Source organism: Vitis vinifera, chromosome 9, assembly GCF_030704535.1.
Source record: "Vitis vinifera cultivar Pinot Noir 40024 chromosome 9, ASM3070453v1".
Taxonomy (NCBI): domain Eukaryota; kingdom Viridiplantae; phylum Streptophyta; class Magnoliopsida; order Vitales; family Vitaceae; genus Vitis; species Vitis vinifera.
The window spans coordinates 23,211,610-23,233,633 of record NC_081813.1 but is presented as its reverse complement, the minus strand read 5'-3'; the positions used below and the strand labels follow the sequence as shown (position 1 = coordinate 23,233,633).

At 33.9% G+C, this 22,024-nt stretch overlaps 2 protein-coding genes and 1 long non-coding RNA gene across 5 annotated transcripts; 2 read left to right on the top strand and 1 right to left on the bottom strand.

Moving 5' to 3' along the window:
- Window positions 1–3,725: 3,725 nt before the first annotated feature.
- On the top strand, window positions 3,726–6,232 carry LOC100261499 (pollen receptor-like kinase 4). The gene is made up of 2 exons (XM_002267890.4): window positions 3,726–5,088; window positions 5,376–6,232. The coding sequence occupies exons 1-2, from the start codon at window positions 3,822–3,824 to the stop codon at window positions 6,017–6,019; spliced, it is 1,911 nt and encodes a 636-aa protein (XP_002267926.1). The 5' UTR covers window positions 3,726–3,821; the 3' UTR covers window positions 6,020–6,232.
- A 2,907-nt stretch (window positions 6,233–9,139) lies between these two features.
- LOC104880413 (uncharacterized) lies at window positions 9,140–21,756 on the bottom strand. 3 transcript variants are annotated; one of them, XR_009466629.1, is made up of 6 exons: window positions 21,576–21,756; window positions 18,014–19,834; window positions 17,635–17,805; window positions 12,972–13,167; window positions 10,714–10,804; window positions 9,140–9,864 (listed from the first exon to the last, which is right to left on the bottom strand). It is a non-coding gene; the product is annotated as an uncharacterized LOC104880413 (long non-coding RNA). The 3 variants fall into 3 exon arrangements; XR_002030943.2 differs by having other exon boundaries at window positions 18,014–18,613; window positions 21,576–21,716; XR_009466628.1 differs by lacking the exon at window positions 12,972–13,167 and having other exon boundaries at window positions 18,014–18,613; window positions 21,576–21,717.
- Window positions 9,461–19,916, top strand: LOC100266704 (U-box domain-containing protein 35). Its single transcript, XM_010656956.3, has 10 exons — window positions 9,461–9,629; window positions 10,623–10,741; window positions 11,035–11,156; window positions 13,035–13,255; window positions 13,338–13,395; window positions 13,643–13,931; window positions 16,103–16,210; window positions 16,289–16,717; window positions 17,875–18,642; window positions 19,612–19,916. Exons 1-10 carry the CDS (start codon window positions 9,461–9,463, stop codon window positions 19,696–19,698), a joined length of 2,370 nt encoding a protein of 789 aa, XP_010655258.1. The 3' UTR covers window positions 19,699–19,916.
- Window positions 21,757–22,024: the final 268 nt, after the last annotated feature.

Below are 22,024 nucleotides of genomic sequence, written 5' to 3'. Positions count from 1 at the left end.
CACCTTGTGAAATTAGTAGATGAAGGGACTTAAAAGGAAGAAAAATGGAGGCCATGCACCAATAACAACTAAGGAAGATTTAGACCTCTATTATCTACAGTGAGCCTCCAACATTATTTGACTCGAATGTTGTATATAACAAACTTAGAAAATCACTTGACAAATGAAACAAATTAAAACAATTAGAAAGTAGGGTTTCACAATGATGACTTAAAACACTTTAATTTCTCATTATTGAAAATGTGTTTCTCATGGTGTTTTCCCCTTTTTTTGGGGGTATTTTTTATATTTTTGGAGTCAACATACACAGTGATGTCCAAATAGAAAAAGAATAAAAATATTTGATTTTAATTTTTGTGAAATATGTTTTATAAACTAATTCTTAAAAGAGAATTTTGTCAAAAAAGAAAAATTAAGACCATAAAAATTAATAAAATGATAAAACATAGTAAATTTTTTTTTTACTATATTAAAAAATATCTCTAATCACTTTCATTGAACTATTGAAGAGAGATTTTGAAAAACAAAAGAATTTTTTTTTTCTTTTAAATAATAATTTTCCTTTGACAAGTAGTTGTATAGATGTTTGTTGGGTCATTTTCAAAGGAGTTGCCCATAGGCCAATAAGATAAAAAGAAAAGCCACATACTTCCAAAAGTTAGGCAAGTGGGGGTGGGGGGGTGTTGTGTTTCTTGAACGAAAACTGTAGATGTAGGAGAAGGTGGCAAGTAATGGAAGAAATATGCAGGCAATGGGGCCAATTCCACATCACACCTGAGTCACATTCGACATGTTACATCATAGCTACAACACACTAAAATTGACCACATGGATAGCACAATTTTCAAACTTGGGCTTAATTGGAGGTGTCCAAAATAGTTCAATTTCAAGTCACTAAATTCATCCAATTCAACAATTAACAAACTTTCTTTGTTTTTTAGTGAAATGTGGGTTCAATTTTTGGGCTGGCAATTTGGTGTACTACATTACAATCTCGTATTCAAATTTGAATTTGCATTCATGGGTGTATGAATCTCCTTTTTTCTTTTTTCTTTTTTCTTTTTTATGAAGTACTAATCCCAAAATCATATGTGATTCTTTAAATATTTTTAAATAATTTAAAATTTTGTCAAATTCCTAAATACCTAATGTTATTAAAAAAAAAAAAAAACATACAATTTTAGAATACATTTGATAGTGATTTTAAAAAACGTTTCTAATCTTTCTAACATTTGAATTATACAAATTTTTAAGTGTTAAAAATGTTTGAAACACTTCCTAAAATTTTCGCCAAACGGACTCTTAATCTCACTTCTAATTATTTCTAATCATTCAAGTGTCATACAAGTTCTTATATATAAAAAAACTGGAAATTTTGATAATATTTTTTTTAATAATATATTAAAAATATAATGATCATTTATGAAGTGTTAATAAGAATTATTAGCAATATTACTTAATTGGAACACGGAATGTTAGTGATTTTTCAATACTATAAGTGAAAGTATTTTCTAAATTTTGTCAAATACTAAGGTTGTTTGATAAAATTTAATACTTATTAGATAATGACTTAAGTTGACTTTAAGTTAAATTATATTTAAGTTATTGACTTAAAATTTACTATAAAGGTTATTTAATAAAATTAACTTAAAAATTAGTTTAAATTATCAAATTTATAAATTATAATTAAAGTAAAGAAAGTCAAGTAACAATTGAAGTCATGAAGTGGTAATAGAAATCATGGTGTTTTTTTAATGACTTAAATTAAGTTATTAAATGATTTAAATTAAGTTGATTTACCAAACATCTACTTACTAATTCAAAATAAATTCTATTAATTAGTGGCAAATAAAATTTTAAAATACATAAAAATTATAATTATAATTTCTAAGTTAAATTCATACTAATATATTGTCACTCTAACTAATATATATTAAAGTAATTTTTAAAAATAAAATATAAGGGTTTGATTGCAACTATTTTTTAAAATAATTTTTTATTATCCAAAACAAAAAACATATAAAACATGTGTAATAACCAAAATTGTTTTCTATTTTCTATTTTTAAGAATTGAAAACATGGTGTTTTCATATAATATGTTTTATATTGTTTTCACTTGTTTTATAAAAGCTATTTTAATAAATAATTATACAAATATGTAAAATGATTAAAAATTAAACACTAAATATAAAAATTATTTTTAAACATATTTAAAAATATTAAAAATATTTATATTTTCAAACGGACTTTTGTTATACAAAATTTTTAAAATAATTTTTAAAAACTATTCTAAAAAATTATTTTCCATAATTATTTTTTAAAACAATGGATGCTCCAAAAATGGAAAATGCAACAATATATATATATATGAAAAAAATTAATTGATTTAATTAAAAAAAAGTGTAAAAATTTTAAAAAGTTTTTAATTCTTACATTTCTATTTTAAACATAATTTTATTTTTATTTAAAATCTTTAAAATGGAGTTTATATAAAAACACAAAATTAAAAGATAAAAATGTTTTTTTTTTAATTTCAAAAAAAAAAGTTACAATAATTAAACATGCATTTTAAAAGTCAAAAATCAAAAAATAAACCTGCAACCATTCTTGACCAAGAGATTAGATGATTTGTTCAACTAGCTTATTTTTCTTATAAACGAACACTTAATGGAATCATAAGGAGGACTAGTCTTAATGAGTTTTTTTCTAACGAGAAAATATTAAATTAATAGATTTTTTCTTATGATAAAGTATCAACTATATAAGATATTCTCAAACCATTTTTTTCCTATCTTCGTGTCAAAATTAAACTATTAATCAATTAAGTGGTCTTAATTAGCATTGACCTAATTACTTGATCACTTAATTAAGATTAACAGACATAAGGTCTTTGGTATTAACCTAAATTAGTTATCGACTTAAGGTTAACAAACATAAATATGGATATACTCTTTGAAATTAACCTAACTAATCGTTAGAAGAGTTTATAGTGATTTTTAATGCAAATATGGTTTTAAAATACATAAATAATTCTCAAATGGGTCTAATTATAATACCAAAGAGTATTTTTTTTCTACAATACCAAATAATACTCTTTTTATACTCATCGAAAAGGTACCACCAATCAGGTGGTTCCACGAATACAATTTCTTATACCCAATCTCGTTTGTTTGTACCTTTGTACTTAATTTGGTTCTATTTATTAGTACCATTGTTCAACGACTTAAATCTCAACGGTATGTACTACTACAATACTTTAACATTTGTCTTCTCAAACATAAACAATATTTTAAATAGGTTTTAAGAGCGTTTAATCGATACAATCGATTGTTTAATCATAATTATTTTTGTTTCTAACCCAACAGACGACCTAAAATTAATAGACATAGATGAAGTATAAGGAGGTTAGGGTTTAAGGCAAGAAAAGATGGATACATCTAAAAGAGGGCAAAGAATAAACAACCCTAGCAACCAACACAACAAACATCAACACAATTCAAGGCAGGCCTTGGATGTCTCTCCCTCACCAACTCATTATCTAAAATACAAAAAAAATAGATACTTAGGGGGTGTTGAAATTGAGGAGACTTGGTCAATCTCACCAACTTCCCTTTATTCTTGATTTCCTTTGTAAATCAATGGTTACAACATTCTATCCTTTGCCATTCTCCCCATCATCCTCTTCTTCATTTCTCTCTCCCTCTCCAAAAGAGAAAGGACCCCATGCAAAACAACCCCCTCGCTCCATTCCTTTAATTAAGCTTTCTTCATTTGCCTGCAACTGATCATATTGGAACTCTTTCTGGGTTGTTCCATCTCTGATGGGCGCGCACGCAGCTCTACTTGTGCGCGCGCCAACCCCTTCGCCATTGCCCATTGCGCTTATACTAATCCTCGTATCGATCACTTCTTCTGAGGCCGTCTCCGACGCTGACATTCTCCTGAAGTTCCGGGTGTCTCTAGGCAATGCCACTGCCCTGGGCGACTGGAATACCTCCAGGAGTGTGTGCTCCACCGACCAGACCGAGAGTTGGAACGGTGTGCGCTGTTGGAATGGCAGCGTGTGGGGTCTGCGCCTGGAAGGCTTGGGGCTCAATGGTGCTATAGATTTGGATTCTTTGTCCTCCTTAAGGTATTTGAGGACTATAAGCTTTATGAACAATAGTTTTGAAGGTCCCTTGCCTGAAATCAAGAAACTAGTAGCGTTGAAGTCGGTTTATCTCTCCAACAACCATTTTTCTGGTGACATCCCAGATGATGCTTTCTCTGGTATGGCCTATCTGAAGAAAGTTCACTTGGCGAACAACAAGTTTACGGGGAAAATCCCTTCGTCGCTAGCCACTTTGCCTAGGCTTTTAGTCCTCAGGCTTGATGGGAACAAGTTTGAAGGCCAAATCCCAGACTTCCAACAAAAGCATTTGGCAAATGTGAACATATCCAACAACATGTTGGGGGGTCCAATCCCAGCTAGCCTGAGCAGGATCAGTTCTAGCTCGTTTTCGGGCAACAAAGATCTATGCGGGAAGCCTCTGGACTCATGCAGCTCCAAGAAGCCATCAGCAGTAATAGTGGCCTTAATTGTGGTAGCCATAGCGCTGATCCTAGTGACCATTGGCTTGCTACTGCTTGTCCTCCACCGCAACATCCGGACAGTCCAACTGGGGGGTGCTGCACCAGTGGACAACCACAGCATGTCGGAAGTTGCCCATAGCTCCCTAGTTGAATGTGGGACATCTGAGATGAGCGGGCACTCGAAGAGGGCTGAACAAGGGAAGTTGACATTTGTGAGGGACGACAGGGAGAGGTTTGATTTGCAGGATTTGTTAAGAGCCTCAGCAGAAGTGTTGGGAAGTGGCAACTTTGGGTCTTCTTACAAGGCTGTGCTCCTCAGTGGTGAAGCCATGGTGGCAAAGAGGTACAAGCAAATGAACAATGTGGGGAGAGAGGAGTTTCAAGAGCATATGAGAAGGCTAGGGAGGTTGGCACATCCAAACTTGCTTCCCCTTGTGGCTTATTACTACAGAAAAGAAGAGAAGCTCTTGGTTTCTGAGTATGTTGAGAATGGTAGCTTGGCTAGTCACCTCCATGGTAAGCTCCACCTACAATAATATTGCACATCTTGATCATTCTGCTGGGAAGGTTGTACTAAATACTCATTAGTGCTAGGGTTAGCTTTTTGCTTCTACTTTTTGTTAGAAAACTGACGTTAAAATCATGAATCTAAAAGGATAATATTAATTTAGTAATGGTTTTATTGTTGATACGTAGTTTTGTTGCCAAGCCCTTCGTTTAAAAAGACCTAAAAAAGAGCTTTTGAATTCTAAACAGGTTAATTCAAACTGGGTCATCTAACATTGGTTTTTTCTTATTGTTAGGCAATCATTCCATAGATCAACCGGGGCTCAACTGGCCAACACGCTTGAGAATCATCAAGGGAGTAGCTAAGGGCTTGGCTTACCTCTACAATGAGCTCCCCAGCCTAATTGTAGCCCATGGACACCTGAAATCCTCCAATGTTCTCCTAGATGAATCGTTCAACCCTGTTTTGACAGACTACGCCCTACTTCCAGTGATCAACCCCGAGCACGCCAGGCAGCTCATGGTAGCCTACAAGTCACCAGAGTTCGCGCAACATAGCCGCACAACAAAGAAGACCGATGTGTGGGGCCTTGGAATACTAATCCTAGAAATCCTAACAGGAAAGTTCCCAACAAACTACCTCACAGTAGGTAACAACAGCGAAGAAGGCATCACTTGGGTTAACTCCATAGCGAATCAGGAGTGGATGATGGAAGTGTTCGACAAAGAAATGGGAGGAACGGAGAACAGCAAAGGTGAAATGCTGAAGCTTCTGAAGATTGGGTTGGCATGTTGTGAGGAGGATGTGGAGAGAAGGTGGGACTTGAAGGAGGCCATCAAGCATATTGAAGAGCTAGAAGTAACAGACGGTACTAATGATGAAGGAGATGAGTTTCCGTCCATAGCTATGACTGAAGATATGAGCACTATTACACTCTGAAAAAGAAAAGAAAAGAAAAAGGCATGGATTGATAACTTCCCTATATATTGAAGAAGAAGAAGAAGAAGAAGAAGAAGAAGAAGAAGAAGAAGAAGAAGAAGAAGAAGAAGAAGAAGAAGAAGAAAAAGAACAAGAACAAGAAGACTAAGATGAAGGCCAATGAATGGAAATGGTGTGTTGATGGCTTTAGGGTTTTTATCTCCATATAGAATGAAAAAGGAAAATGAGGGGAAAGTGGTGGGGTTGAAATGTAGGCACTGAGATTTATGTTTATATAAATCAGTTGGTTTAAGGGTTTTTGTTTAGAGTTTGATGTTTTTCAAATCAGAAAGGATAGCAAAACAAGGTTCTTTTTCTTGGTTTACTTTCATCTATGCATGTTAGTCAAAATTAGTCTAGGTAGCATATGCATATATATCATTTTCAACTACAAAAATATTTTTTCACCTTTGAGGTATTTTTTAAATTGAATACCTTTTTAATAAGCAAATATAAGAATATATATATATATATAAAGAAGTGAGATTCCACGTTCGATAAGGAAGAAGTTCCTGATACTTCATATATATGAGTTTCTCTTAATTATGTAGACGGGCTTAATCCGATCTCAAGCTCGTTGTTCAAAAATTAATATCATTACTTGTAGAGTTGGAGTTTGATTCCCTTCATCCATTGTAGAATCGCAGTAGCTTATAGGAGTTTTATTTGTAAAGATAATTAATTGTACTTTTCAACCCATAGTCGGGTGTGCCCAAAAGCCTAATCCGAAGCTCAATCTAAGTTGGGGCCAAGGGCTAAGTTTAGGCTGAAAATTAAGTTTTTAGCCCTGTCCACAAAAGCCCAAGCACGAACCAAGGTGGCCCATGTCCAGCCCCTTACGAGCCTAATTACTTGTCATGATGGTGACAAGAGGTTGGCTTCAGACGGGTCACCCTCATCCTAATCCTATTCTGTCTCCAAAAATTAATAAATAAATAAATAAGGGGAAGGTGTAGAAAATTCTCATAGCTCCCCCCACATTTAACCTTCTATTTTTATTTTAATTTTTCTTCATTTTTTTTTACATTTTAAATTTTAAATTGCATTAAAAATAAATATAATTTATAAATTAATAAATATTATAAAAAACTATAATTTATTTTACAAAAAAAAAAGTATATATGTTAAAAAATTTGAAAACAAAATTAAAATAATTTTTATTTAGTATTTTATATAATTGGATTAAGGTGCCAAACTTGAACTTGCCCTCAACATATCCTGAGTTTTAAAAAGAAATTTTCAAATCAACATCAAACTCGTTTATATTTATCTCAAACTTATAAACAAAACAATATGAATATCCGAAAAAAAACTTACCTCATTATCATCCCTATTAATTACCAAGATCTTAGAAAGAAATATTGAATTACCATACAATAAATTATATCCATCAAAATTACTTTAAAATTAAATTAATTATTTTATGGTGGTTCAACGAGGAAAATGAGAAAGTAAAACTAATTCAATTCACCCCTTATGAGTATTGACAATCAATGTCAAGTAAATCTTGATAAGTGAATCTACTCTATGAATCAATATTTTCATTTCATGTTCTAATGGAATTATGGAAAATATAGAGATTAAAAAAGACAAAGAATTCTAAATATATTATTTGATTTATTACAAAAAAAAATATTGAAAACATCAAATATATTGAATGGATATATAAATAAATTTGAAGAAACGTGTAAGAAAATTTTTACAAATTTAAGCTTATATATTTTTTTTTTCACTTTTTTTTTTCTTTTTTTTCCTTTTCTCACTTTCTTTCTCTCAAACATGGGGGAGGAGAGAATATTGACATTGAATTTAAAATACAGAAATTTAGAAAAATTTTGGATTTTTCTAACTCAAATTAATATCTTCAGGCATTCCTCTGGTTAATACAACATTTATCAAACATTGTTCTAGACAAAGGAAAAAACAAAAGTGATCTTTTTAAATAGTTGGCAAAAAGTCTCTTAATATATTTTAAATGCAGAGTATTTGATATTTCATCTCATTTCAAATAGATCGTATTATGTTCAGATACTGTTTTATCCCGTTTTGCCTAAATTATATATAATTATTTTTTTTTTCATTTTTCTATTTTTTCAACAATTATAGAATTAAAAGGATTTATTTATTATAAAACCAATAACATTTATAATATTTATTTATACATTATATTTATTTTTAAAAATTAAAAAAAATGTAAGATAGGACACAAGGTAAGGGTTTTTTTAACTATCTCCAATCCGAGTTTGAAATTAAAATAAAAGGCTCAGAAATAAATTTAAATATTAAAAAAAAATCAGGACAAACCTCATAACTTAAATTTTTATATTTTTTCCATTTTTAACATATATAAAATAATAAAAAACCTACTTTTCAATAAAATAAGTTATAAATGCATAATATTTTATTTATTTATAAATTATATTTTTAATGTGATTAAAAAAAATTATTAAATAAAAAAATTTAAATAATATTAATAGGAAAATAGTCATACCCATCCTACCATACCCAATTTAGGTTATTTATTTATTTATTTATTAAGATGGGGATAAGAATTAATTAATATGAGTGCGACGAGTCAAAGATTGGACAATCCATTCTGAATCCACCCCGTTGTCATTCCTGGCCTGTTTATAGGTTTCTCCATTTTTTTTTTTTTTTTTTTTATTTATTTATTTCCTTCTTTGGATGGGAATGGGAATTGATGTACATAATTGAGCGGGGATTGGGATGGGGTGACCTGCCGAATCCCATCCCATTGTCATCCCTAATTGAGCTCCAACGGGGAAAGGCCGAAAGAAAGAAAACCAACATTAATAAGAAGAAAGAAATGAATGAATCTTTGGCCATGGCCAGAGGTGGATTTTGAGCCTCACAGGAAGTTCTTGAATTTTGATAAATTTAGTGTACCTTTGTGTGGAGATGGTAGTATTTTTCTTTCATTTTCCTTTTCTAAGTAATTGAACCACTGGCTGAGATCAGCCATCCATCAATTTCTCCCTCAAATCTCTCTTCCTATTTCTCAGTATTCAACATCTGTAATCTTCTCAACCATCAAACATAGTATTATTCCATGCTAAATAATTATGTAAAAAGAAAAAGAAAACATTTAATCAACCAAAAATCAAACATCAATAGGTATGACACAGAGTATTATAATACATGTAGATGCATAAAATATCCTGAAATATCTGTGAAAAAGGAAAGAGATGACAGGAGAGAATTTATGATCCTAAATTTTCTTGGAAAATCATTTTGTCTTATTATTCCTATTCTCTTATCATCCCATATTATGATAGAATTAATTATGGGGTAGATTAGAGAAGAGGATTGGTTCTTACTGGAGAAAAAGGAAGAAGAAAAGAGGGAAGAGAAGGGGAGGCTTCTTTCAAAGAAAGAAGGAGAATGTGGAATCCAAAGGGACATATAGAGAAGCAAGGAGGAAGAGGCATAGTTGCAGTGGCCATAGACAGGGATAAAGGGAGCCAACATGCTTTGAGATGGGCTACTGAGCGTCTTCTCACCAAGGGCCAAACTGTAGTTCTCATCCATGTCCTAAAAATATCGCCTACAAGTACATTTCTTCTTTTTCTCTATCTCAAAGTTATATTTTAGCAGTTCTATGTCATCGATCATTGATGATTCTTGTTAACTGTAATACAAGAAATGCAACCTCAATAAACAAGTAGATTGAGAACAAGTCATCCTACCGGTTTGTACCAGGACATGGTTTTTGCAGAGAGGTTAGTAGTTTCTCTTCTTGCAGGCATGTCTTTGTGTCTCTCATTGGGATGACAACCGGCTCTAGGCTGCTAACAAGATATTTAAACATAAGGTATCATGCATTGGGAGAGAATTCGGATTCCCCAGAAGAACAACGGAGGAAATATTAAAAAACACCATTCACATTTTTCTTATAGAGAACTGCTGGTTCAAAGGATTGTATGGATCTATAATTGACTATAATAAACACAAAGTCGATTCTTTTGCACAAAGGAAATGAACCAAAATGGATGAGAAAGCACACAGAGAAGAAAAATAAGAGAGAGACTTGAGTAATAATGAATTTCTTTCCTTCACATGAATGTAGAATCTTAAAACAAAAAGTGCTCTCTGACCCAATATTATTGAAAGAATTTACTGAGATATGTGAAAGCCAACCCAAAATTGCTTTCAGGATGTGGAAATCCAGATCTGATGAATTAGCTAACAAACCAGGGGTTCCAGAAAAACCATTAGTTGATATAATAACAAATGCCATAAAGTTTGGAATTAAAATTAATGCATACAGAGGTATAGAACATCATCCTGTGAGTTCTCACAAAGAAAAGATGGTTACTCCAATAAGAGAATGATGGTAGGATTAAATAGATCAGGTTGATTTAGGTATCTACATTAACAGTAAGAAGGAATCACAGAATAAAAGTTACGTGCATAAGCCTAAGTTACAAGATAGACAAGTAAGAAATTTTGTATCGGTCTAGCAAGATTTTGAATCTGTTCTTACACCTGCAGCTAATTTTGTCGATTCACATTTGTAGCCAATGACCTTCTTTTGTGGGTGCAGTGGGGGAATATACACCTGTTCATGATGTTGATAGTGCAATTGTATCGGGACAAAATAATCTTGACAAGAATGTAAAGGATCTGTTTGTCACCTTCCATTGCTTTTGTAGACGTAAAGATGTAGGTTTTGGAGCTCTACTCTTTCAATTCTTCAGATTATAGAATATTTCCTTCATTGAGCACCTGTCATGGATTATATTAATGAGAAAATGAAGAAATTTTAGAAGTTACATGTTTTGCAAACACATGCAAGAGACTTTTCTTAAACAGCATATCACCTATGTCCATACATTTTTGCCACATTTTTATATAAGCATCAACCAGGAGTTTTAATTTTCTCATTTCCCATTTCTTGCATCAAGTTTTCTTTTCCCGTTTCCTGGTTTCTTACCTGTGGAATTTTTTGTTGTCAGATACATTGTCTAGATATTTTACTTGAAGATACGGATATACCAAGAGCATTAATAGAATTCACTAATCATGCTGCAGTCGATAACTTGATTCTTGGTGCTTCATCAAAGTACAGTTTCATCAGGTGATTAGACCGTCTTTCTAAGTTTACCTATGCTTATTAGCAAATTAATTTTCTCACATTTCAACTATAATCACACCCACAAGCAGACAAGATGATAAATTCAAATGTTAGCAGATATTATAGCATGATTAAAACTGCTTGCGCTATTAAGAGCGCTTACATGAAAGAACCAATGTTAGAATTGTCCCCATAAAACAATTACCCATCCACTAACATGTGTAGGTTCCCATCTCATCATTCAATCCTAAATTTCACATCTCAGTGTAAAATGGATTGAATAAAAGTGCATGTAATACCAAGATATGAATACTGTTAAAGGATGATATATAACTGTAGGCTCAAATCCTACTAACTTAAACTTTTAGGAAAATTGGTTACACAACATGGAATCAAAGCTCTGGTCTAACTAGCGATTCAGGTTTATTGGGCACTTATCTTTATGGGGTTTCAAAATGTACGCTATATGCTTTCTCATGTGTCTAAGGAAGTAATATATTAACCATAAAACTGGTCTTAAAAATATGTGCACCAGGAATCAATTCCGGCATGCTTATCTAACCATTCCATGTAAAGACAATGGTTCTTTTCTTCTTTCAGCTTCAGTTCATGACAGTGTTCTTAAGATTGCATCAAGTTCACCATATCAATTAGCATTTAGCAACACCTACTGCAAGCTTCCTAACATGTTTAACCTTTATAAAACTAGTCCCACATCACGAGCTATAAGTCTCAGTTTAGTCATATTTTAGATATGCCAGTTCAGGTTAGGAGCTGCAATGAGATATGATGCAGCCTTAAAGTTGCAATGGAACGAGATCTGGCCTACAACATAAATCCAAAGGTTGATACCAAGAAATAAATGCATAAAGTCATCAAAGACAACAAATACAAAAAAAGGTCAAATTTATCTCTAGCAATGGTATTAATGATTCCCATATCTACCATTCATATTCGGAACTTAAAATGAACAAGATTCAAACTCTAAATTCAAACTTCAAGATAATTGAGATTCTAACATATGATACTTGGACCGTCCAATTTCACCTGGGGTACCAGTGTCAACATGATATGACATAGGTGTGGGGGTATCCTTGTTGGATACTCCTACCTAGCTTTGCATATAGCTGTTTGATTTTGACTGCTTTTTTTTATTATCCATTTATTTATTTGCCTGAGCAGATTATTAGATTGAAAAAAGAGAAAATGTAAGAATATCAAGGACAAGGAAAAAAAATAATTTAAGAGAATTGATTTCTAATTGCTTTTTTCTTTTTTTCCCTTTTATTGTGTTGTATCCTCGTATCCATATCTTAATTTTAAATCCTTTTTGGCCAATTTTCCATATCCAAAAATTTGGAGTTAAAAGAATCTGACACCTAAATATGTGCCCACACCTGCACCTGAGTCCAAGCAATATAGATTCCAACTATGAGGTTGAAGACTTGGACAAGCAAGGTTCTGACAAAGGTTGAAGTTTTGGATGTTGAGGATGCTATTCAACCCGGAGTTCATGAAGATATCTCATAATACTTGGATAAAAAAAGATTGCTATGCCGGAAAAAGTCATAGGTCTTCACACAGAGAAAAAACTACTAGAAAAATGGGCATACTAGCACAAAAACTCAAGGAAGAAAACTTCAATCTTCTTCCTATTCAACCATTAATCTGAACAGTCACATCTATTTTTAGAGAAAGGATGAGAACCTTCCTTTTCAAACTCAAAAGGCTATATAGAAAAATTAGCACTAAGCAGAATCCAATATGAAGTCAGTTTGAAAAAGAGAGAGGTCATGTTTAGTTATAGAATATATTTACCGCTGGATGGATGTTTACAGTCTAATCTGATTTCTCTCAGCTTATTTACTCTTTTCCACACAGAAGATTCAAGATCTCAGATGTTCCAGGCAGTGTATCCAAAGGAGCAGCAGATTTCTGCACCGTGTACGTCATCTCAAAAGGAAAGATATCTTCTGTGAGAAATGCTTCTCGTACAGCCCCTCACGTTTCCCCTCTTCATAGCCATATCCAGAACAAAGTTAACAACAATGCTATTGCTAATCCCGTTGAAGCACCATCAAGTCATAGTATTAGCATAAGAGGTTTGTTTTCTCAATTATAATGTTTTTCTATTTTACATTGGTTGATAATACTGTAAAGAAAAATATTTTAACTCTGTTTCAGTAGCGGAAAAGATATCAAGCAAGCCTCATAGCATACAAGACGACAGGGAATCGTTCAAGTAAGTCTCAATACGTTAACCAATAAAAGTAAGAAATCTAAGCATTATAGATTGATGGTTGTCAACTGTCCATCCATAAAATAAAAAATAAAAAAGTAACAAAAAAATCAGATGGTTGGAAGGTTAAATGAAATCATGAAATTTCAGAAACCTGTGGAATTTATCAACTTCTTTGGTTATGTTTGCAATGTTGAGGACTGTGTAATTTTGAGAGAGGAACTAAATCCATTGCCATGACTGGAAACAGGTCACCATTTTTAAGAGGAGGAAGAGCTTCAAATGCAAAGCTGGGCTCTGAGCCATTAGAATTAGATACAGACATATCATTTATTAGCTCTGAGCGACCAAGTAGCGACCGCATGTCCAATGTTGTCTATGAGTATATGGATTCAGGTCCAACCCCTCGGATCTCATCTAGCTCAGACCATAGCTTTGGATCAATTCGCATAGGACCCGCATTTGGTGATCCCAACTCACTTAATTTCTCATCAATTTCACAGGAGAGCGGAAGGACCTCATGTTCATCAACGAGCATGGTAAGTACTCACCAGCCTCCCACATGTACACTCATCCATACATGAGCTCATATTTTGAGGGCTTGAAATTATTATCCATTAAGGTGCTTTACATACCATTATGTATATTACAATACAGCTAGATTCATAAAAAATAAAAATAAAAAATTAGAACGACATATATTCATTTTTGTAATATGCACCAAAACTTTTCATAGGAATAACAACAAAAACCTAAGGCCAGTTCCTTTGAAAACATTTGCGACCATATGAAAAACCAATAGCTAGTCCAAATTATACAAGTCCAACAATATTGCTATGATTCAGAAGTTGAAGAAAATTCAGTCACATGCATTAAATTTCCTACTTTTCACCATCAACTGGATGCTCTATACTTGCATATGTAATGTTTCCAACTATTCACTAACAATGGGATGCTCATGTCACTTGCATATGTAATAATTCATTAAATGCTTTGATTTTGATCCTAAATTTTTAAGGTGATATTCTAATTGTTTCTTGAAATGGAAACATATGTATCAAGCTTTTAGAGCACCATCATTCTGGAATGCAAGTTGAGCATATATCATATTAATTATGCAATGCATGCATGTAAGTAGGGATGATAGTTAGGCATGCTGAATGAGATCCTGATGCAGTACTGAAAGTAAAATGCAAGAAGAGTAGCATATAATTGAAAGTACCCTAGGAATCACTCCTAGAAACCTTTAGGCTTCACACCCAAGTACTCTTTGTATAACATAAAGAACACAGTGGCTGCTGGAAATTCATTCATTCATTGATTCCTCTCAAAACACTAATCAACTACTATATAAAACTTTTCTAGGGACTTATAACTCCTTGGAACTAGAGACATAGTAATAATGCAACTTGAAAATAACAAAACCTAGACTGACTACTAGACCATATTAAAGACTATTGGAAAATGACAATAATAATGACTGAAAATGGTAACTTATAACCATTGACTAGGCCCATAATTTGATTTCTAAAAAGTACTTTCTAGGTTGAACCCATATTGAATTATATAAGATCCCAACTAAGCCCATTATCATCTAGAGAGTGCCAAATTAAAGTTTGGGCCTTGGAGGCCACTCCTTTGCACCTTTGATAAACTTGTAAAGGTGGCTGCCACTTGTCACCATCAGATCCCACCCCAACTTCAACTTGAGATGGAAAAGCTAGTGTTTGAGTTTTTTATGCAGTGTTGTAGTTGGGTTGAAAAATCTAATCTAGCAGAAGGTTGGTTTAAGGTCTCAAGCAACACAACTGAAGCCTAGCTTCATTTGATGTGTATCTCTACTACATTAGTCATCTTGTTATGTTGTGTCTTGAATACGACCAAGTTATTTGATTTGGTTTTACAACCCTAAAGTTCATCTTTGGCCACTTGACCTCATTGAATGATGGGTGTTTTGAACTAGTCTCCTTTGTAATCCAGATATGTAACTCATTATCAGGGATTTTGACAAACGAACATGAAAAGGGGGATGTATCTGGACTGCTGTTTGTGGTTTTAAGCTTGTAATCTCCTTCTAAAATAGTAATTTATTTTACCATATTTGCCCATGGACATAAACCAAAATAAGAGAGATAGTCTCAAGCCAAAAAAGAGAGAGTCTTAGGGTGTATCCAAGCTTAGGGTTTGTGAAACTTTTAAGAGTGTAATCTCCATTCCAATAAAACTTTTGACCATCCTTGCCCATGGACATAGGCTAAAAGATGTAATTCACTGTGTTCTGTTTCATGTGTGATTGTAAGTTTTTTTCTTACTATTCTTTGAGTATCCATCCTTTGTCGTGGCCTATCACATACTCTTCTCTGGGGAAAGAAGTTCACGACCGATGGGCCTTCTACCTCCATGCAGCATTGCTCAGTCAGGCTTTCATCTTTATACTCATAAACTTAAAATGTGAAAACATAAAATTGGAACACTGATTTAAACAAATAGTCCACCAAACAGCATAATATTCGATTTGGCATCTTTTTATGACTTTAAGCATCTAGGTTTGAGTCTCTTTTCATGGATACATGAACTTCAAACTTTCAGAAAGAAAAATGACAAAACTTGGACTATTGTAGTTGAACACTTTCTGAACTTCTTATAAAAGAATCTTCTTAGAAAATCCATAGTCTTGCCTAATGATTTTTGGCTTGTCTGTATAAAAAAGATAAATGAAGAGGTGGAAGCTGAGATGAGAAGGCTGAAGCTAGAGCTGAAGCAAACAATGGACATGTATAGTACAGCTTGCAAGGAAGCACTGTCAGCAAAACAGAAGGTACCAAGAAGTAGTTGCATCAACTTTGCATATTTAGATGATAGATTCCAATTTAATGTGAAATTTTATTTATTACAGGCAGTGGAGCTGCAACGCTGGAGGATGGAAGAAGAGCGGAGATTAGAAGAGGCACGATTGGCTGAGGAAGCTGCCATGGCAATTGTAGAGAAGGAAAAAGCTAAGTGCCGAGCAGCCATAGATGCAGCTGAAGCATCTCAGAGGCTTGCAGAACTGGAATCACAAAGGAGAGTAAATGCAGAAATGAAAGCGCTCAAAGAGGCAGAGGACATGAAGAAGGTAATTAACAATCTAGCCCAAAATGATATCAGGTACAGGAAATACACGATTGAAGAGATTGAAGAAGCAACAGAGTTTTTTTCTGAATCTCGAAAGATTGGGGAAGGGGGTTATGGCCGTGTCTATAAGTGTTATCTTGATCATACACCGGTAGCAGTTAAGGTTTTGCGTCCAGATGCCTCCCAAGGAAGGTCACAGTTTCAGAAAGAGGTGAGGTTCAAACAAAACTAATTGCTGGCAGCCATGAATTAAACTTGACTGAGTACTCATGAGTCATGACATTACAAGACATGACATTACAAGACAATTGTCCTTTTTCAATATGACAATTCAACTAAAGAAGGTAATGGGTTATAAAAGTTAAACACTACTGAATTGCAAGTGAAACACTAGAAAAAATTATAGCTTGAGATTTAGATACTATATGCTCAATCTTTTCAAGACAAAACCGTTGACCGACCTGTAGAACGAACCCTTAAGTAAATCCAAAGAGGAAAGAGGAACATAGGAAAGATGTAGAAGTGGAGTTGTAGGGATAACTAGCCAGGAAATCCTAAACATGCAGGGATGAATTGAGTGGTGAAAAGTAAGCCAAAAAGGTGGGGTTTAGATATATTGACTATAAATGCAAAATGAGATGACCCCATGAACCTCCCAGTGGTTCAAAAAATTATGGTTCAACCATTTGGTTCCAACAAGCTTGACAAAAGAAAATGGTTTTGTAAAGGATACAGTTTCATGAGTTATAGCAACCAGACAGCTGACTGGTTACTTGGTCATAATGGTTCTTTACTAAAGCATTCCTACTATAATTTCAATTCTCTCTCTCTCCTTAAGTTCCAAAGTTTGAGCATAAACACCATTTTTAACAAATCGAAATGCTTCATAGCTGTCACTAGGTCAGTGGACAATGCAAATGGATAAGTTCCTGATAAGACTAATGCCTATAGGGATAAAGTTCATGTGCTTCACATTCATTTGGATTGTCTTAGTTGAACACACCAACAGACTATTAACATTTCCCAGATATGGTTACAGACGCTAGTGAATTGTACATATTTCCTAAATCTGGATCAGCAATTAGACCACACATTGAACAAAATATGTATATCATATGGAATTCATACCTTATCTTTCGTACAATCTCCACATCCAAACCCAAGCAGTAGCTGAACAACTCCAAAATTTCTGGGTGTTGAATCTATTGCTTCAGTGATGGATTCTTCATCTAGCAAAGTTTGCGAAGCGCTTCTCTTTTGTCCCACCTTATCATACATATTGAAGACTTCCTTTTACTCCTAAGAAACAAATTAACAATAAAGAATTCAGTTCACTTTCTTAATTTTTTTCCTATAAATCTAATGCAGGTTGAAATATTGAGTTGCATAAGGCATCCTAATATGGTACTCCTCCTCGGAGCCTGCCCAGAGTATGGCTGTCTGGTCTACGAATGCATGGCTAAAGGAAGTTTAGATGACCGTCTATTTCAGCTGGGTAACACCCCACCTCTCTCTTGGCAACTCAGGTTTCGAATCTCTGCAGAGATTGCCACTGGCCTGCTTTTTCTCCACCAGACCAAGCCAGAGCCACTAGTGCACCGTGACCTCAAGCCTGGCAACATTTTGCTAGACTACAACTATGTCAGTAAGATTAGCGATGTAGGATTGGCAAGGCTTGTACCCCGTTCTGTCGCTGAAAATGAAATGAGGTGTCACATGACATCAACAGCTGGAACCTTCTGCTATATTGATCCTGAGTATCAACATACAGGAGTGCTCGATGTAAAATCTGATGTCTATTCCTTTGGAATCATGCTTCTACAAGTGATAACAGCCAAGCCACCAATGGGCTTGACTCACCAAGTTGAGCAGGCCATTGAGAACGGAACATTCAAGGAGATATTGGACCCGGCAGTGCCTGATTGGCCAGTTGAAGAAGCCTTGAGCTTTGCAAAGATGGCACTTCAATGTGCAGAGCTAAGGCGGAAAGACAGACCAGATCTGGGTAAGGTTATCTTGCCAGAGCTTAACAGATTGAGGGAACTTGCCGAAGAAAACATGAACCAAACAATGTGGGACAGAATGGCAGACCCTTCCGGGCCTTCCCCTATTCACAGCCAAGTTTCCATGGCACAGGTTAGTTAGAAAATGCAGACTTCCTAGCAATTGCATGTTTAAATGAAATATTAGATGGTTAGGTATGAATTTTTCCTGGTGGCATCAGGACACATTTTAATACAAAGGCTCACATAAAATATTCATGTAAATCACCAAAACAACAGCAGAAAAACAAAGTACGGTCATTTGTGGACCCTAATATTTACATATTCTGCATTAACATTTAGAAGTACCAATACCACAAAAAACCTCATATCATATAGTATTTTAAATCACCAAAAGAATAGCAGAACACTACCATGAAGTTCCAACAAAAAAGCTCAGGCTAAATCTTGTTCAAAATCACCAAAAGAATAACAGAACAATAAAGTAAAGGTTAACTAGAAATCTGGATATAGCATATTCTACATTAGTGTGAAAACAAAGTAGACTCATTCAAATGCTATGGGGAAAAAAAAATTAATGTTTTTAAATGTTACAAAAAAAGTACCTCTTAGAGAATAATTTCAAAAACTGCAGTAGTGATGCAAATCACAAAATGCTTAAGCATTAATTATATGATAATTACCAGGAATTATTTACTTATGCAAGAAGTCAATCCGGAAACCTTGGTTATTTATTGGGGGTACAGACATCTTCCTGGCACATAGGGCAGACATACCAAGGGATAGATGAGTAAAACCTACCATGAATCACATATAGAAGATCTCCTAGACAAAGGTGTGGCCCAATAACTTGGGAAGTATTTAAAATGCTGGCATAGGTCTATGGGATGGGAAGTATTTTCCTTCCTTTTTTTTTTTTGTATTTTTTTTGGGATTCTAGCCCTCTATGTGTACCAAATGTAGCAGCATAACATTCATCAACCATCCTAATACTTATCATGGTTCTTAGAAATCCTCAATATCAAACCAAATGTGCATATTAAACTAAATAGTTTTGAATTATTGTTTAAGGTTTGACCCATTGCAGAGAGATCTTTTGTAGGATGTGATTAGCAACCCTCATCTAGAGCATTCAGGATACAGCTCTAAGAGCCACTCAAGCACACCATCAATGACAGGAAGACAATAAGGAATGCAATAAGAAACACTTCCTCATCTAGAAAACAGATGGAACTTCATGGTTTGTACTTGTCAGGTTTTTCCTTTTTTCTTTGATTAGAGGCCAATTGAGTAGAGTCCATGGAAGGTCGATGAATGAGGCAACACTGTTGAAGAAAACCAATGCCATGAATTAGTTCCCCTGCAAATATGTAAGGTTTTCGTGATAGCCCCATTTAGTTAACAATTTTTCCTACCTAGCCATGTACAAGATGAGTTCCATAGTTTTAGTTTTAGGAAATCTTTTAGTGTAATTGTGATTAATAGTAAAATGCAGCGAAGCAATAAATCTAAGCATGTTCTTTTAACATTTCCTCTCAAAAGATAACAACAGAAAACAAAAAATTTCAGGCGGATTATGGATATGCCAACAGTTTTTCTGGAAGAAATAAAATTGTACTTCTGTTTTCTTTTCCCTTACTATTCTCATTTTACTTCAATTTCCCCAGCCATCACATCACATTGCAATTTCATTTCCAGAATCCTCACATTACTACTACTACTTGAATTTTACCCAATCCCATGAAACTCACATCCATGGAAAATATCAACGCTCATCTACATTTTCAATAGAGGCTTCGCATTCATCCTACCATGTGCATCCACTTGAAATGTAAAAGTGTCAATTTGACAGTCAAATTCACAATGAGCTTAATGTCTGTTATTCATAACGCAGTTTTCTTCCCATTCCTTTCTCATTTTGGTATTCCCTCAGTAATACCAATTGAGAAAATATTACCATATTTTTCTTAAAAAAAGGATGTAGTATCAACATACAAGGCAGTAGGTTCATATTCAACCAGAACTTTGGTTGCTTAAACAGGGGAATGAACCCGTCAAATTTTGGATTTTGTAATTGTAAGACCATATCTTACTTTTACCATTTTAATCTCAAATGTTTGATATTGAACCCTAGGGAAAATCATTTCATGTATTTCATAAAAATGTGTAGTTTTTCCTTTGTTTACAACCGCATTCTGCTCTATCAATATACATATAAATTATATAATAATAAGCATTGTAAGCTAAAATAGTGACAATGAAATTGTCACTTTTTTCTTTTTAATGTTTGATGATACTTTCATGAAACTGAAATTGTATCATGAAAGCATCATGGGCCGCTATTTTAGCGTCTCTTTTTAATACAAATACTCTTCTTTACTTATAAATAAAAAATAAAAAATAAAGTATTATGAAAGCATCACCAAACATAAATAATTTTCCACATAAGCTAAAAAGGGACTTCCCGAGAACCAACATTTTCCTTACTCCCATTAAAACCCTATTTAGGAGAGCTTCTTAAACGCTAAAAACAATGTTTGACTGTTAAATCTAGCTTTTAAGAATGTTTGAATAGAACTCTCAGCCATGACCCGAACACTTCTCAACGTGATTTATCATGTTTTGGAGAAGAAGAAAACTCATACTTTTCCTGAAACCCTATATGGGAATCAAATTTTTATTTGACTAAAATTTTCAAAAATGTCAAACTCATGTCTTTATTTAAAATACAGTCTCCAAAAGGAAAATTCGATCTCACAGAAACAGTAACTACTTCAACTTATACTTCTGGCTACTGCTAAACGTAGAAGTTAAACCCTATCCAGACAAACCCCAAACATGATAACCAACAAAAACAGTAGAGTGTACGCCAAACATAAGAGTGGAATTCAACAAGTGTATCTACAATCAGAAAAGCATGACTACGAAGAGATCAACCTAGTATGAAACGGCAAATAGTTAAAAAACAAAACCCTAGCATTTATGCAGAAGTTAATCTAAAAACCATACAAAAATTGAATTCATCCATATATCTGACAACGGAAGAATCAAAGAACAACTGATTACCAGGCTGGGAATCATATGAAGATTCGAACTCCTTGGCTAATGGCAAGAAACCCTAATCTGGAAAGTGGTTGAATCCCGCGTCTTGAGGAAGAAGAGGGTAAGAAACGGTTAAACTAAAATGCTGCGTTTTACTGGGGAAAGGATCGAAGGAAATTGTATAGAGGAAGAAGAACGGAGGATATCCCAACGCTACGTTTTGAGATACGGAGAAAAGTGGGGAGAAACAAAACGCTGCGTTTCAATGAGTTGGTGAGAAACAAAGGAGTCCAAACCCACAAATAACTACAACATTTCGGTAATGCAAAACCCGAAGATGTGACCCTAAACACTCGATTTTTCTTTTAAAATGTTTTTTGTGTTATAAGTGTTGTCTAAAAACACTCTCAAACCGACTCTAACTCATTTTTATTTGAATTTTGATATTATATTTATTTGAAGTGTTTTTAAAG